The sequence below is a fragment of the Python bivittatus genome, unplaced genomic scaffold, assembly GCF_059951505.1.
Source record: "Python bivittatus isolate LINGU-HERP-01145 unplaced genomic scaffold, Pbiv_v1 ctg000700_np1212, whole genome shotgun sequence".
Lineage (NCBI taxonomy): Eukaryota > Metazoa > Chordata > Lepidosauria > Squamata > Pythonidae > Python > Python bivittatus.
Window position 1 is genome coordinate 52501570 of NW_028277098.1, and position 16256 is coordinate 52517825.

The window sequence follows — 16256 nt, forward strand, 5'->3', positions numbered from 1 at the left end:
CCATTCCTCCTCTTCTTCTTCCTCTACCCCAAATTTACTATTGAAACTAAGATAAAACAGTGCAACATGGATTGTAATGTGGTAAAAAGATTTACCAGTTATTTAGTTTCATATTTATTTGGTTTATTCAATATCCCAGAAATTGGTTGTGTTTAGTTTCAAGTTAAAGAATGTCAGTTTCTGACTTGCAATTAATGAGCAGATTCAAAGATGGCAGCCTTTACTTAGGAGTGGGAAAGCCCCTACAGATGTTGTTGGGTACAAATTCTCAACCATTGGCTATGCCAGTTGAGACTTATGAAACTGGAGGCCAACAAGAACTGGAGAATCCAAGGTTCTCCCCTCAATACAAAAAACCTGCAGAAATGTATTTTCACATTTTGGTGCTTTATGCAGCAGGCATCCAATGTAAAGATTAATTGTTTTCTGGATCTGAAGGAAGGAATGTCACTCAGTCGGATCAATATCCTGTGCTCACACTACTCCGTCAGACTGGCTTCCCCAGTGCAATAAGAGACCCAGTACAACCAGGTGTAGACATGACCAAACAAAGAACAAACCCAAACAAAAAGGGAGAGTCTCTTCCTCTCACACTGTGTCCACATCTCCACCTAGTGAGATAATAAGAGGTGGTCTGTAACTCTGCACTCCGTGGATGGCCTGTGCAGCAATTTTTCAGCAAAAGCTACAGATAATATAGGAATCAAGATGCAACTGAGATGCACTCCGTTCTGGAAATCAAAGCTGAAGACTACTGAATGGGTTGTCAGTATAATGTGACAGGAGAAGAAAAAACCTACATTTATACACAAGACTAGGGAAAGTCTGTAGCATGAAATCAAGCTTTCTGCATACCTAATCTTAGGGAGGTCAGGCCTTCCAGTATCATGCAACCCCAGGCCTGACAGAATGTAAGAAACAGGGATTAAATAACAGTGACATATGGGAGGATGCTCCCCTCAAGTCCTACTAAGCTGCCTCATTATGGGGGGGGGGAGTAATTCCTGGGAGGGATGAGCAAAGAATTCCAGGAGTGTATGCAAATAGTATATACTCCCAGCTGGGTCACCTAAAGTCTGCAGGTCATCCCAGCTGCCTAGCTAAAGCAGTCACCTATATGCAGCAGCAGCAATATAGGAAAATACCAGAGGTGGATGTACACTTTATTGACAATGGCAAAGGCATCATTTCATACTGTGAGGGAGAAAGCAATGGTAAACCATTTTTGCACTTTATCATGAAAACCATGTGGATAGATTATGTAAAAGGATTGATGATATAGTTCCATATGTCAGGCCTCTCAGGCTGGATGGTGCTTAATATACTCAGGAAGAGCGGAGGATCTTTCAGAGTACTAATGCCATTTATGATGTGGCTATATTAAAGCCTTCCAGATGTCTATCTGCTGACGTTGCAACATAGGAAAAGAAAATCTGAAGCTGCAAGGACATTATTAGAGTAGGAACATGGAACATCAAAAGCATGAACAGTGAACGATGAAATGAATTGACTACACATCGACTCTTAGGCATCAGTGAATAGAAATGGACTGGAACTGGACTCTTTTCAGTCAGAAGATCATATGGTTTACTACCCAGTACACAAAAAACAAGGAAGGAATAGCACTGATTTCATAGTCAGGAAAGTTAGAGCAAAGAGAGTTAATGGATACAATGCACTCAATGACCAAATAACATCTGTGAGACTTTACAGACAACTCTTTAATATGACAGTTATCCAGGTTTATGCCCTAACCTAAGTTTTATGGTTAAGTTCAATAAAAATCAACAAAACATGCAAGCAAGATGTGCTGCTTGTGGTTGGAAGGAGTAAGGAGGAAAATTATTTGGACTATATGGCCTAGGGAACAGAAATGAAGCAGGAGAATGACTTATTCATCACTAACCAAAACAATGCCTATATACATGATCACCAGATGGATTACACAGAAATCAAATTGACTATATTATTGTACAAGGAGGTGGAAGAGCTCAGTAACAACAGCAGGGGTGGACTGTGGAACAAATCACAAACTGCTCATGTGTAAGTTTCAAGTCAAGTCGAAGTGGAAAAACAAACCCAACCAGTTTCCACAATATGATCTTGAGCATCTGCCCACCATTTTCAAGGAGAACAATGGGAATCACTTTGAAGCCATGAACTGCACTGGCAGGAAACCAGAGGAACTGTGAAATGAAATCAAGTAACTTGTTAAGGATAAATGTGAAAAGAGACTGCAAAAACCAAGAAACAGAAGAAAGCAAACTGGATGATAGAATGAATGGTGAAATTGCCAAAGGAAGACAAGCTAAAGCCAAGAAAGGCAATGATCTCAAGAAGGAACATAAGAAAGAATTTCAGAGACCTCTCAGAAGAGACAAGAAGCAATACAATGACATCTGTAAAGGCACTGAAGATGGAAACAGACATGGAAAACTAAGGATAATCTTCCAAAAGATCTCCAAAATTAGGAGGAGGTTCCAACCTTGACTGGTATGCTATAGGATGTCAATGGACAAATAGCAACTATTCAAAGAAGATCAAACAGATGGAAGGAGTATTTTGTAGAGATGTCAACATCCAAGATACTTTAGAATATATTCCTGATTTACAAGAAACTCTAGTACTAGAAGATGAACTTAGATCGACAATCCAGTTATAACCAAGTCAGAAAGCTGCAGGAATTGACAGAATGTCTACAGAAATATGATTAAGAGAAGAAAGAATCAGTAAATGTTCCAAACCATGCCAACAAATCTGGAAAATGACACAGTGACCACAAATTGGAAGAGGTCAATATATACACCAACAGTAAAGAAAGAAAACAGTGTGTGCAAACTATCACACAATATCCTTAATTTCACATGCCAACAAAATAATGCTTATGACCATCCAATGCAGATTAAAGCCATATATGGGAAGGGAGATGCCACATGTTCAAGCTGGCTTTAGAAAATGTTGATGGACAAAGAATGTTTTTCCTGATGCACACTGGATATTTGAGAAAGCCAAGAATATGAAAAAGTCAGTATGTACTTCATTGACTACAGAAAGACTTTTGCTTGTGTTGATCATGTCACACTGTGGAATGTGCTTAGGAAAATGGGAATTCTGGAACTTCTCATTGTCCTCATATGAGGACTTATACACAGGTCAGGAACCCAAAGACTGGACGGAGCATGGTGAAACATAAAAAGATTGGCTTCAGATAGGCAAAGGAGTGAGAGAAGACTGTATACTCTCTCCTTATTTATTCAACCAAAAGCTGAATATATAATGAGGGAGACTGGAAGAAGATGAATGTAGTTTTAAAATTTCAGGGAAAAACATTAATAACCTGTGCTATACTGATGATATTATTCTGGTAGCTGAAAATGCAAATAATCTGGAAGTTCTAGTAATGAAAGTCAAGGACCAATATTAAATATAAAGAAGAACTAATGACTACACGTACAACCAACAGCTTTAGAACTGACAATAAAGATACCAAATGGTGAATAGCTTCTGCCTTTTAGAACTGACTATCAACAATAGCAAAAAAAGGTCTTGGAAATGATATTCAGATGCAGTGAATTGTCTACATGTTCAAAGATCAAAGTTATGTAGGCAATGGTTTTCCCTGTGACACTCTTTGGATCAGAAACTGGGCTTTGAGGAAGCAGGTTAGAAACAGTATTGATGCTTTTGAACTTTGATGTTGGAGAAGACTCTTGAAATGCCATGGATAGCCAAGAAAACCATAAAATGGACCATAGAACAATCTGAGTTATCATATTTTGGACACATTATATGAAGAACTAGTTCTCTGGAGAAGTTATAATGCTGGGAAAGGTGGAAAGAAAGAGAAGAAGAGGACAACCAGCAGAAAGATGGATGGTGTCAATTACATCAACAGTGGGTGCACCATTGGGAAACCTGAAGGATGGTCCCAGAGAAGGTTTATCTATGTGGCCACTAAGAGTTGCCACTCACATGATGACATGTAATCAATCAATCAATCAATCAATCAATCAATCAATCAATACTTGAGAGTGGCTCAAGTACTGGAGAAACATGTACATGTGATGAGCAGGATTCTGGATTCCTGGGATGCAAAATCAAGAGAACATGTGGCCTTCAAAGTTCAAGCTGCTTCCTGCACATATATTTTGATGACATTTTCTATATCCACTGAGTTTTGCCTCTTGGGGAAACCCAAAACATGGCAGTATTACCTGTGAGTTGACTGTTTGGCCCATGGGGATTCGTGAGCATTCCAGCGCATACTGCTTCACACAAAAATAGCATCCCTAAGAAGAGGAGCAAAAGATGAAATATCAACTTTCATCAGCCCCTAACAGCCACATGTTGCAGATCCCTTTGTTAACTATCCCACAGTGAAGACTATCCTCGGAGATTATCCTATCTGCTTCTTGTGGTGGTGTGTATTGCAATGTTTATTTAGAAACTGTGAGGCAGATAGGTTTGTGTGAGTCTGTGTGTGTGTATGTAATGTGTAAAAAGGGAAAGAAGTATTTCAAATATGTCCAAATTCCAAAGGGAATTTGTACTCAACAACAACAACAGAGATGTAGTTGTATGCCACATAAACATATGACTGAAAAAGCATATGTTAAGAGCTAAAAGCACCTGAAAGAGAGTAAAACAAAATAAATATTATTCTTTAAAACAGCTAATTCAATGAAGGAAACATTGCCTCCATCCAAGATGGTTATCTCAACTCTATTTTTCCTTCTATAGTTCAACTGCTGCATGTGGACCCCAAGACTTCCAAAATTTGTTGCAAATAGTAGCGTTTAATCTGATATTAAGGGGAAATGATTAAATATATAACTGAAGGCATCATAACAACTATATTTGATTTTAATTACATTTGAATATAAATGTAAATGAAATGAAATGAAGATTAGTTTGCCCCAGATTCAATCCATATTTTTAGAGTGCCAATCCAACAGAGTACTCAAAACTGAAATGTGGCCTTCAGCCTAGGAAAAGTCCCCCCAACCAATTGAGCAATTCTAGTGCACACCATCTCACAATGATTGGCCATACCCTTATTTTCCCCATTGTACTTGTAGTTCATCTTGAGAATGTGCTAATCTAGGAACCCTGACAGTGGCTCTTCCTACTTAAGCCATATGGTCTGGTCATGGCAAAAGGCAGTTTCCACTCACCTGGAAAGCCAATTCCATTAGTACAATGCCTCCAGGCAAAGCTCTTTGCAAATGGTATGTAGTGACAGGAGGGTTCATGGTCTAGAAAATCAATACATTTTTTTTTTTCAGGAGTACACCTCCAGGATTATTAGATGATAACTAGAAAATATAGCTCCCAAAGGAATCATTGGCTAGAACATGAGGCTCCATCCCTCTCTTAGATGGCCCATCCTCCCTCCAGCTAACTGCCCATCTAGGATGGAGCAACTATGCCAACAGATCCTGCCACCACCCTGCTCAAATCTAGGTTTCTTACCTTTGGACTCCCATCCACCTTTGGCCTGGAGTATGAGAAGGAGCCCCGTGTCTCACTGCCCATTGATGCCAGAGCTCTGATCCGGCTGGTGCTGCTGGAAATCCAGAGTAATACAGAAACTGGAAGATCAAGGATCTACAAGAATAGCCTCCCATCACCTTTTGATTCAAGAGATCTTAATAGACTTAAAATCCCACATGTCTCCTTTTAATATTTCCAAGCTTTTCCAACTGATAATTTTTCAAACATATTTTGCAAGAAAGCATGTCTATGTCATGTGCTTTGCTGCTACCCACAACAGTTCAAAAAGCTCCTCCCTCTTCACTTGTAAATCACCTCTCCTTGCTAATTTATACTAACCTGCGAGCAGGTGAGGCTGGGCGCACCTGTACCAAGATGAAGCCCATGCTCTGCAGATACTGTATATATTGCTGCAAAAAGGCATGACATAGTTCCAGCAGCCAGGCCTCATCCTTGGATCGACAAGGTAGCCCTTCTGCAGAGTCACAACTGTGGCTACGGTCTCTACCAGATGCTGTAGAGTCATTGGAACGATGGCGCTTCTGAATGCAGCAAACAATCAGATAATGACATTTTCTCAGAGAAAATTTGAACTAATGACCTTATAGTGACATTTGGGCTTCAGTCTTGCAGTGAACCCATAAAACAGCTTTGACAACTAAGAGAGAACCAGACCATATTAACTCAGCCCCAACTTGTTTCGAAAATACAATAATAATAGGATTTAATGGACCTCAATCTAATGGACTTGAGATACAATGGACAAAATCCAAGTCTGGACATTTCCCCAAAATAATAGACAATGTCCATGAAACTGAAGTTTTCTGTTTCTGAGAAGATTGGAAGGGGTGATAAGCCAAAGGGAAGTCTGGTGGTGGGAAAGTTCTGGAGCAGGATGAGGGTCCTGCAGGAAGATTGGCAACAATGGTGGGAGGGCACCATTGGGAATGGAGTTGAAAGCACCAGGAGGTCTGATGTATACTTTCACATATGTGTAAAATGGCAGATAGTCTGCTTATGCATATGCAAAAGTATCTCTCCAAATGAATAGATGGAATCACCCCAGTGATTCTTTAAATGGAAGTTTTACTCTAATATCTTTTATCGGGCTCCTGTCAAATAGTTCATTCAATTAGTTCAATCTGGGAAAAATCCTCTTATGTGCCTCCCTCATATAGTAGTTAAGGAGGAAAGCGATTACAAAAGGTGCATTTCCCTTTCCCCGTGCTTCACCTTGCCTTCCAGCTTGCTTTGTTGGTCAGCCTGAATCTGCTGCCGGAAACCTGGATCAAAGAGCAGGGGTGTGGCACAGTAATGGACCAAGCGTGATGACTGCTTCAGGGTTTCTAGGTCTGCAAGCTGCACACATACACATAGGAGAAAACATGTGCATAATGCTAGGCCTATTTCATTTGTTTATTAATGCCCCACTGATGTAAAATTCCTGGAAACAAAGGGGAAGCTTTCAAAGGCAAAGGTGCCAAAATCTCCCTCTTAAGTGTTTTTTTCTCTGGACCACAGGCAACATATGGAGGTATGGCATACCACTGATCCTATCTGAATGTCTGCTCTGTTAAATATATTGCAGAGAACCAAAGAGGAACAAGAGGTAAATTTATCTGCTGCTTCAAACTTACTTATCTGGCAAAAAACAGCAGACTATGCTGTTTCAGGTGGAAAGAAAAACTGTATCACTGATTATCAGATCTGCTCTGACATGGCCAAGACACTATATGAAAATTAATTTTCCTTGCACTAGTGGCAAATATAGGTAGTCAGGGTCGAACTATTGGGTACTTGGTGCTCTATAAGCTATATAAAAACAGCCACGAAACCCATATTGCATATTAATGTATTGATGGTGTTCTGAGTAAGGTAACAAAACATCTGCCAAATGAGAACCAAACTCAGAGAGTGCCAAGAACCCAACAATTATATCCTGTCAATATTTAATGTAAAACTAATTTATTCCACTATAAGATTTGACAGTGGAGCCTGAATCAGGATATCATTCTGGTTTCTCTTCAGATCATATAAATCTTTCTCTGCTTAAAGATATTCAGAGCAGATGAAAGCTGATTCATCTGTTCTTCTGAATGTAGCTGTTTTTGCTAGCTCCTGAGTTGCAAACATGATTAAAGTCTATTGTGTCTCTTGGACAAAGAGAGGGTGACACCCTGATATGCCATGATTTCTGGTAAGCTGCCCTTAAGGTTTTTTTTTTTTTTGGCACCTTCAAATCATTATTGACTTCTTGCGACTGCCTGGACAAGTCCCTGTAGTTTTCTTGGCAAGATTTTTTGGAAGTAGATTGCCACTGCCTCCTTCCTAGAGTCCTGAATGAGAGTGACTGGCCCAAGATCCCCCAGCTGGCTTCATGCCCAAGACAGAGCAAGAACTCATGGTCTCCCGGTTTCTAGACTGATGCCTTAACCAAACTGGTTCTCGCTTGCCCTTAAGTAACAAGTTAAAATAATTGTTAAACAATCCCAAACCATATCTCCATTTTATAAAGAATTCTAACAGAACACTCATTCCAATGTTAGTGCTCTTCATCTGTGAGTTCTCATATAATTGTCAGTATTTTTGCTTATAGTAATTTTATACCCAGAGTGATATTTCTTATCTACTCAACTCCAGAAAGTCCTGATCATATGTTAGAAATAATATCTGGAACATCTTATCTGTGTTCTTCACTAACCTCATAAACATTCTTTATGAATAGTGTGTTACATGGAGTATGTAACCGTTTGGCAAAGTCAGCAATGGCAAAGGAACAATTCATATGCCAACTACCCTTATGCTGTTTTTCTTCCCTGTTCCTGAATGTTGCAAAAGTGAAGTAACACATTAGGGGAACTAGTTGTGTACATTTGTATTATGATTTGTATGATAACACTGGCACTTTTTAAAACTGCTGTACTCACAGAACTTACAAGAGAAGTGCATGATTTATAAGCTCCACACAATGCCCACATCTAGGAACAGATATAGGAGGGAGGAGAGGAGGGCATTCCTATGAGTAAACTAGGATTGTCCAAACAAGTGATAAACACTGGTAATGAACAAAATTGAGTTTACACCAGCATGAGAACAGCAGCAATGGAAATGATCCCTAGAGAACTATATTCCAAGATTCCACTGGCTTAATTCACAGTCTTTCCTTATAGAAAAGAACATTTTATGCAAATAAAATCACTCTTGTAGCTTCTCACATCCCAGCCCCATGTCCCATCCCCAAACTCACACTGATGGGCATGTTGGATTGAGCGGAACGCTGTTGCCATGTCACAAAAAGGTTCTCAATCTTCATCTGTTTCTCCAGCTCTGTGGAACGGGAACAGGAGCAGGAGCTGAAGAGAGCAGGACTCTGAGGTTCTTGATCTATCAGGTTCTTCTTTGCCAGAGAGCATTCCCAATTGAAAACTTATGCCTTTAAGGTTTCATACAAATGCATATACTATAGATTTGACATCTTCAGAAATGGGAACTAATGCTGGCTCCATTCTATTGCCTTGTCTTTGTCTGCCTCACTGAATTCCTCCTTGGCCAGTTCTCACACAGGGATTCTCAGAACAGCCCCAGAACTTTAATAATGCCAGACCTTGCCTACCATTCCCCTTTATAGCTAACTTTACACCTACCTTTCCTCTCTGTGTTCTTGATCTCCAGGAACTGAGCTCCATGTTGGGCTACAGGGTCATGAACACCCTGTTCTAGTTTGTGAACAATAGGCTGGATGACTGAAACATCTCGAAGGGCTTCATCAAAGGGCACCATATCAGGAGGGAAATGTAAAGGCTGCAAGATGCGTGCAGAACTGCTGAGACGACCTTGCTCCTTGCTTGGAGGAACACTAGGGCTCCGAATCAGAGCATCAATTTCCAGGGTAGAGTTTAGGAAGGGATTTTGCTCCTGGACAAAGAGAGATGCAGTATTAGTTTAGAAGCAGAAAGTCATGAAAACAGAAGCAAAGAATATAAAGAAGCAGAGATACCTGCTTGCTGTCCTCATGCCATGGAGTGTCCATATAACAGTAATGATGGAATAGCCCAAGCTTCTGGCTAAGCAGACAGTGTACCACGTGGGCTCGGGCATTCTGCCACTGTAGTAAGCGAGTGAGAGAGTTGTTCAGGGCACTGCCCAGGTCTACCGACCAATTGTAAGTGTAAAGCACCAACTGGAAGGAAAAATGAGACAAGAAAAGCTCATTCTCAGCACTGCTTGATCAGACCACCAAATTAATTTTATTGTTGCCTAGCTTTCACTCATAAATACATACCTTTTTGTCAATGATTTCCATGAAGAGGAATCTTTGTCGGGGAGCAACATCACAACCCTTATCTGAAGAGCCAAGCTCAGTACTCTCAAAACGCTGGAATCCTTTGACAGCTGGAAGATAGGATTGCATAATGGAATACAGTTCCTGAACCCAGAGGCAGTAAAAGAACCAGACTGCTTTTCTCATTTCCCCCCACTGTGTTACTCACCTTGTTCTGTGGTGCAGCGCCACTGGTGGAAGCTCCGTCCCAGCAGAGTAAAATGTCGAATAACAGCTGGTCGAGCACTGGTGCCTGGTGTCAGGGAGTATGGCAGAAAGGACATGCCTTGAGGACCACTGCAGCAAAGGATAAGATATTACACAGAGATATCCCCTTCCACATGCATTATTTCCATCTTTGTTAAGGAAGCTCCCTAAGACCATCGGCAGCTCCCTATTATCTGGACAGTTTAACCTCAGCATTTACCTGACTTTTTCAAACACTTTGATAGTGGTGTCACTCGCTAAAGTAGTGACAAGATTCACTACTTCCAGCATGATGGAAGGCAGCAGGAAGCGGGAGACACTTTCTAGGACACACTGTTGCACAGATGGACATCCTGCACAGGGAGAAAACCAATATCTATCTGAACAAAATTCACCAGCAAAATATTTTTCAAAAAGGCCAGTTCCTTTGTGGCTCATCAGTAAGATTCAATTATTATTTAACCTTATTCTGGATTTTGAGCTTTTATCATCATTCTTATGACTGCAAACTATTTTTTCCCAGCTAGAGGAGTTGGACTAAAGGAACAGAATCTGTTCCTATTGTTGTTGTTTTTTTCCCTGAAAGGAGATCCAGATTTAAAATGTTGTTTGAACACAGAAAGAAAAGCAGAATCTCCATGCTTTTAAACTAAGCTGAAACCAGGGAAACAAGGAAATGATCAGGACACAGAATTAGAAACATACCCAAATGGTTCATGAAAGCCATCCAGGACTGGCATGTCTGACTGAAAACTGGGTGCAAAATTCCAACATCTCCCTCTTCTAGCTGGCAGGTCCGACGTCTATGAAGAGAAAATCTATTATTTAACATCAAAATCCAAGTGATTCAAGGATAAAAAAGATCCAGGGAGGAAAAATTGGGCGGGGGGGGGAGAAAGCAGATCTCTTGCTTACCCCCTTCTCAAATGCCCAAGGTTTACACTATGATCTGTACCTAGTAACACCTAGTTGTCCTATTACTTATCAGATTAGACCCATTTTGAAGATGTGGGAGTTTCATGTACATTCCAGTGAATAAAAAAAAAAGTGCAGGATTTGGCATGGAAGAAATAACCCCTCCCACAATTTCCTAGAACAGTGTTTCTCAACCTTGGCAACTTTAAGATATGTGGACTTCAACTCCCAGAATTCCCCAGCCAGCATGTCCTAGAAGAAGATGTGAGATAGAAAGTACTATCATGCTTGCCTTTGGGTCTGTTCCTGCTCTGAAGCGGCACGCTCCTGGCTTGAGGGTTGCTTTACACTCTCAGTCTTATGGCGACGGCGACTACGACTCTCTTCAGGCCGCTCCAACACTATGTCATCTGTGGTCTTGGGGCTTCCTTGTTCGATCATCTCTGGTTTGCTCTGACAATTAAGACAGAACACAGAAAAACCTGTCTGTTAAGCTTCTGTATTACTCAAGCTTTTTTATTACTGCCACATTCTGCATTTATATGGTCTTTTTCAAACATTCAAAGAATACTATAATAATCCATTCATAATAGGATACAAATATCTATAGTGCTTGACACATATTGTTGGTCTGATTTAAAACAGGTATGCAACTATGCCATCAGACCAGAGGCCTTTTCTAGAGACCCTTTATGGGGTAAATGTCAAAGCATTCCTGGAACCTGTGACCCACTAAGCTGAAAAATACCTCTTAACAGTCTGGAGCTGGAAAGGGTTGAGTTATGAAGTATGTAGGGGGTCACAAAATGTGGCTAGTGTACCAACAGTCTTATGAAGTTTCTAGGCTTGCGCTCTGCCGTAACAGTTCTTTAATTTAGTTTCTGTTTGTGAGTTTTGACCCTCCCCCTTCACCACACTCAAAGCAGCTCCCACCACCATCTTCCATAGTCATTACCAGCATATCCCAGAAGCTCCGCCGTCCCATCTTGCTTGTAGGTGTGACAGGTTCACCCAGAATTGTGCTGGGCACTGGGAAGGGCAGAGATGGAGGGCACACTCTGCCTCTGGCATGCTGAGTCAGTCCTTTTGATTCAGACATTGTCCGGCGCAGGCTTCCTGAAAGCAGAGTCTCTATTACAGCTACAGTAAAGATCCCACACTGTTCAAACCAGAAATTCCCTCTCTTTTTCCAGTCACAGTTCTTCTCTATAGGAAGAACTGTCTTAAGCAATGTGGCTTTCCATGTCTTTTAGAAGCTGTTTTAGCCTCAATGAGTTCGTTTTATGTGGCAGCCAGCAAAAAAGAACTCCACAAAAAGCAATCACAACCTTGGAAAAGAATTAGAACTACATGGTAAGGTGTGTGCCTTTGCACACGAATGTTCCTAAGTTCAAGTCCTGCTATCTCCAGGGGAGTTCAGGAAAGACAGACTCTTATCAGAAGCCTCAAGAGCAATTAGATAATACAGAATTAAATTCACTGAGACAGTTTCCTTTGCTCCTAAGAACAGTCATATGAGCTTGTCTGGAGGTTCTAGCAGGGAAGCGCAGCTACCATATACCCTTGACAGAAGATTGGTACATTCCTTCTATCTGGGATGGTCGTCGGCTTCCACCACGCATGCAGCTTCAGGAGGGACACACATGGAGCAGTAAGGGAGGAAGGGGACACCCACCTAGCCAGCCAGATCGGCCGAATCAACCCTGGCGATTGATAGAGTGACAGATGTCACAGTCAGATCACCCTCACATCCAAGAACAGTTATATGAAGGCCAGGAAGCACTTGGCTGCAATAATTTCACAGAATTTAGTGGCACGGAAACTGAAAGATCTTACCCGGATCCTCTAACTCAGTGGATGGCTCAACACACAATGGATTGGGTAGCACATGAAATTCCATGAGGGCATCACAGAGGGCATGGCGCAGGGCACTACGCAGTCTTTCAGACAGTTGCAACAAGCTGATGTTTCCCTTCTCCCAGATGTCAAGGCGCACTAGAGGAGAGAGGGCTGCAAAGAAAAAGTCTGTTTCAAGACAATGCCTCTTAGAAAAGGCATGGGCAATTCCCAAATGATCCCTGAACTTAGGCAGCCAGATGTGCACCTGGTCGCATTATTTTGCTCCCAAACTATCTCTCAGAAAACAGAAGCCCTGCCTTCCTACCTGGCTGTGATTTGCCAGGTTCAGACTCATGCTTGCTGACCATAGTCAAGCTCTCAAAATCCATCTCTGGTAGAAATGAAGTGCTCAGCAGGACAGCGGATGGCCTCACCCAGCGAGCCAGTGAAATGGGATTTCCACAGTCATCCACAAAGGACAGGGCAATGCATGCGACACCTGCAGGGAAATAAAAGGTGTGCTTGAGCCCACTCACCTGGTACTTGTTACAGAAACTCAGCATCCTTGGGATGCTACTCAGGAAGGTTAAAAAAAAGGATGGGCAGAGAGAAAGGGTAGAACAAATGTGGACAAGGAAATCAACATACATGTGGATAATGAAGAGACCGGCCCCCACTAGGAATGGGCTTTTACCTACAGAACAGTGGCATTCATTGCAGGCTTAGCAAAATTCAGCCAGCAAAAGCATCAGACAACTGATCAGCCCTCTCTAGATTATTTTTACTTATTCCAGCAAACAGCAGCAAGCAAGCAAGCAGCTCCTTTCCTATACTGTGTCAAGATCCCTTGAAAACTGGGGATCAACGTTTGTGGTGGGACTCTTTCAGTTCTTCTAACCTTCTTTTGGCCTGTAAATACACCACATCAATTACTACCCATGGAAAAACAAGAAAATGACAAATGGTCAAACTGTAGGAATCGTACTTTGCCAAGCAAAATCTCTTACTAATATTTTCGTGCCCATGTTCCTAAGAAGGATGTGCAAGGAGGTAAGAAAACACTCTATAGATAGCATCAGCAGACACCAACAGCATTCTAGGTTTTTAAAATGGCATCAACTATAGTGAGTTTCCTCCATGCAGAAGGTGGCATGATGGCAGAGGCATTGTAGATGCTATCACAAGCATGCACCCCATCGTCAAAGGTAATCATAACATGCTCAGCACCTCCTATTAGCATGGCCTCGGTTTGATATAGCCTTGCATGGAAAGAAATAGATCACGTGGAGATATGCCTCCTAAACCACGCCTAGGAAAGAGAAAGAGAGCCTATTCCAGGCATGCAATAAGCCCTCTTACAGAAGCAAACTGATCCTCCTTGCCTTTAAGTATATTCCGTCTCCTATATTCAGCACTGCTGAAACATAATCATGTTATTGACTCAACAGCCACATGAGAACAGAGGTGAAGGAAGAACTAGTAGTGTCATCTATTCTCTGTTAGGTACAGAATCATAAGGCCGAAAGTTGCCAAAAATACTTAGAAATCCATCCATCAATCTATATGTAAAGAACCTGCTCCAAAAGGTGCATAAGACAAAAGGCACTCAAGTGTTCCAGTCCCATTTCCACTGATCCAGCATGCAATAAGCCCTCTTACAGAAGCAAACTGATCCTGAGCAAGGTCCTGAGCAAACATGTCACCAGGAAAATTTCTTGCCCAAGCTTGGCATTTATTCTGACCTTGAGCGTAAAATCCATTTAGTTAGGACTGTTTCACAATGCACTGCAGGATCAGGCATCTCAAGCTATCCATCAACCTGCCATCAGCTGCACAGTGCTCCACCATTATGCCAGAGTATTATGGAAACCCACTCCACAATTCCAAGATTACAGAATAGAAGAAAATAGCCTATTGATCTGTGCTGCAAAATAAGCCCTACAGTAGCATATGCTTCATAGATTTATATAGATCTTCTGAAACATGCAAAATGCTTTGCTCCCATCACTGTTTCAAGAATGTTATAACCGGGAGGTTTAAATGCGAAAAGAAAAATAGTTATTCTATCTCCATCTGAAGCCACAAAATATGCAGAACATACAGCCATTACTTCCTGTTTTTGTTGTGAATTCTTTAACCTCAACAAATAATCCTTGCTTGAAGAAAGGCTTCTCCTTGGAACTAGAAGAAAGGATTGGAGCTGGAAAAGGTCTGGGTGACAACACTGAAGAGGAAAAATGGGTGACACGGTAAACAACAGAGCAGAAGCCAACAGCACAGCAGGCAGGCGATCAAAATGAAGATGGGAAGCAGCACTGGAAGAAGTTCAGTGGCCCACTGGAATCTACAGGAAGCTACCTTGAAACTGGGAAGGTGGAAACAGGTGCTGCACAAGATCCAACATGGAACCTATGTGACAGAAGAATGGTCAGACACACTTTGAAGTGATGCATTACCCACACAACCAAACCACAGTGCAGGTGGAAAGGGAGGCAAGAATATGTCAAAGTACATGCATTACTCTCTTTGCGTATGGGCAACACCAATCAACACAAATCAACATTACCAGCTAAGTGAATGGGCCAAAACCCAGAAAGTCTTGTTCCAAGCAGAAGTATTTTAATTCCTGCTCAGTTTGGCTCTCTATTCAAGAACATTATATCCTCATCTACCTGTTGTTTCATTTTAGTCTCCTTCACCATGGATCAGAAAATGTGCAATCAGCACTGAACAACAGCCATCACTGAATTACAACCCACAAATGGCAGAGAGGGATTAAAAAATTATTTAGTACCTCTCCATCATATTGGGGACATAGCATCAGACCTACTTTTGCTAATCCTCCAGTACACTATACTTCCACTCTGATAATGCCCAGATAACATGGCCATTGACTATGCTGGTTGAAAAGAATGGGTAACACATCTGGAGAACACCATACTTGGAAAAACTGCAAGATATGTAGATGTATGGAGATCTCATAGCTTGGTTCATATGGACCAAGCAAGAGACAGATGGCTTTTCACAGAATCTTCTAATTTTTGTAGCCCAGCTAGCTTTTGCTCTCACCTATCTAAGACTGCTCCAAAATGCTCTAGTTTGCTGCTACTCAGCATTCTATATCATGTTCTAATTGAGCAGAGATGCTTATTACCTTTGCCACCGGTGCCTTGACCTCCTGGCTTATTATATAGATAGAGATCCAGTTCAGGGCTGCTGCTGCTGCTGCTGCTGTTGTTCTGGTTAAAGTAGTGCTGAAAAGCAGGGATAGAGTGGTGAATTCAGGCTAGTGTTAAGATAGGTCTCCTCAAAAAAGAAAGTTTAATTTAGAGTCCTCAGGACTAAAATTATGACACTTTTTAAAGTATAGATAACACATTTATAGCTCTTTTTAATATGAGAGTATTACCAGACCACAGGGTTGATCTTCAGTCTAATAAGAGATTATATAGCAGTAAAGCAAACATTTACTATTAGCCAC

General features: G+C 41.3%; 1 protein-coding gene across 10 annotated transcripts in view; it reads right to left on the bottom strand.

Annotated features, from left to right (window-relative positions):
* Window positions 1–16256, bottom strand: part of SZT2 (SZT2 subunit of KICSTOR complex) — an 80225-nt gene that overhangs the window by 8786 nt on the left and 55183 nt on the right. For 6 of the 10 annotated variants that reach the window (XM_088153754.1, XM_088153753.1, XM_088153751.1 and 3 more), the window contains 17 exons: window positions 15930–16029; window positions 13101–13274; window positions 12773–12946; window positions 11892–12052; window positions 11229–11389; window positions 10727–10824; window positions 10242–10374; window positions 9984–10111; window positions 9776–9885; window positions 9491–9673; window positions 9138–9408; window positions 8741–8820; window positions 6727–6852; window positions 5833–6035; window positions 5473–5566; window positions 5175–5255; window positions 4215–4289 (listed from right to left, as the gene is read on the bottom strand). In XM_088153754.1, the coding sequence (XP_088009880.1) occupies window positions 4215–4289; window positions 5175–5255; window positions 5473–5566; window positions 5833–6035; window positions 6727–6852; window positions 8741–8820; window positions 9138–9408; window positions 9491–9673; window positions 9776–9885; window positions 9984–10111; window positions 10242–10374; window positions 10727–10824; window positions 11229–11389; window positions 11892–12052; window positions 12773–12946; window positions 13101–13274; window positions 15930–16029 (2352 nt within the window). Of the gene's footprint in view, window positions 1–4214; window positions 4290–5174; window positions 5256–5472; window positions 5608–5832; window positions 6036–6726; window positions 6853–8740; window positions 8847–9137; window positions 9409–9490; window positions 9674–9775; window positions 9886–9983; window positions 10112–10241; window positions 10375–10726; window positions 10825–11228; window positions 11390–11891; window positions 12053–12772; window positions 12947–13100; window positions 13275–15929; window positions 16030–16256 lie in introns of those variants that run through there. The other 4 variants (XM_088153752.1, XR_015798427.1, XR_015798428.1 and 1 more) reach the window with 4 other exon arrangements.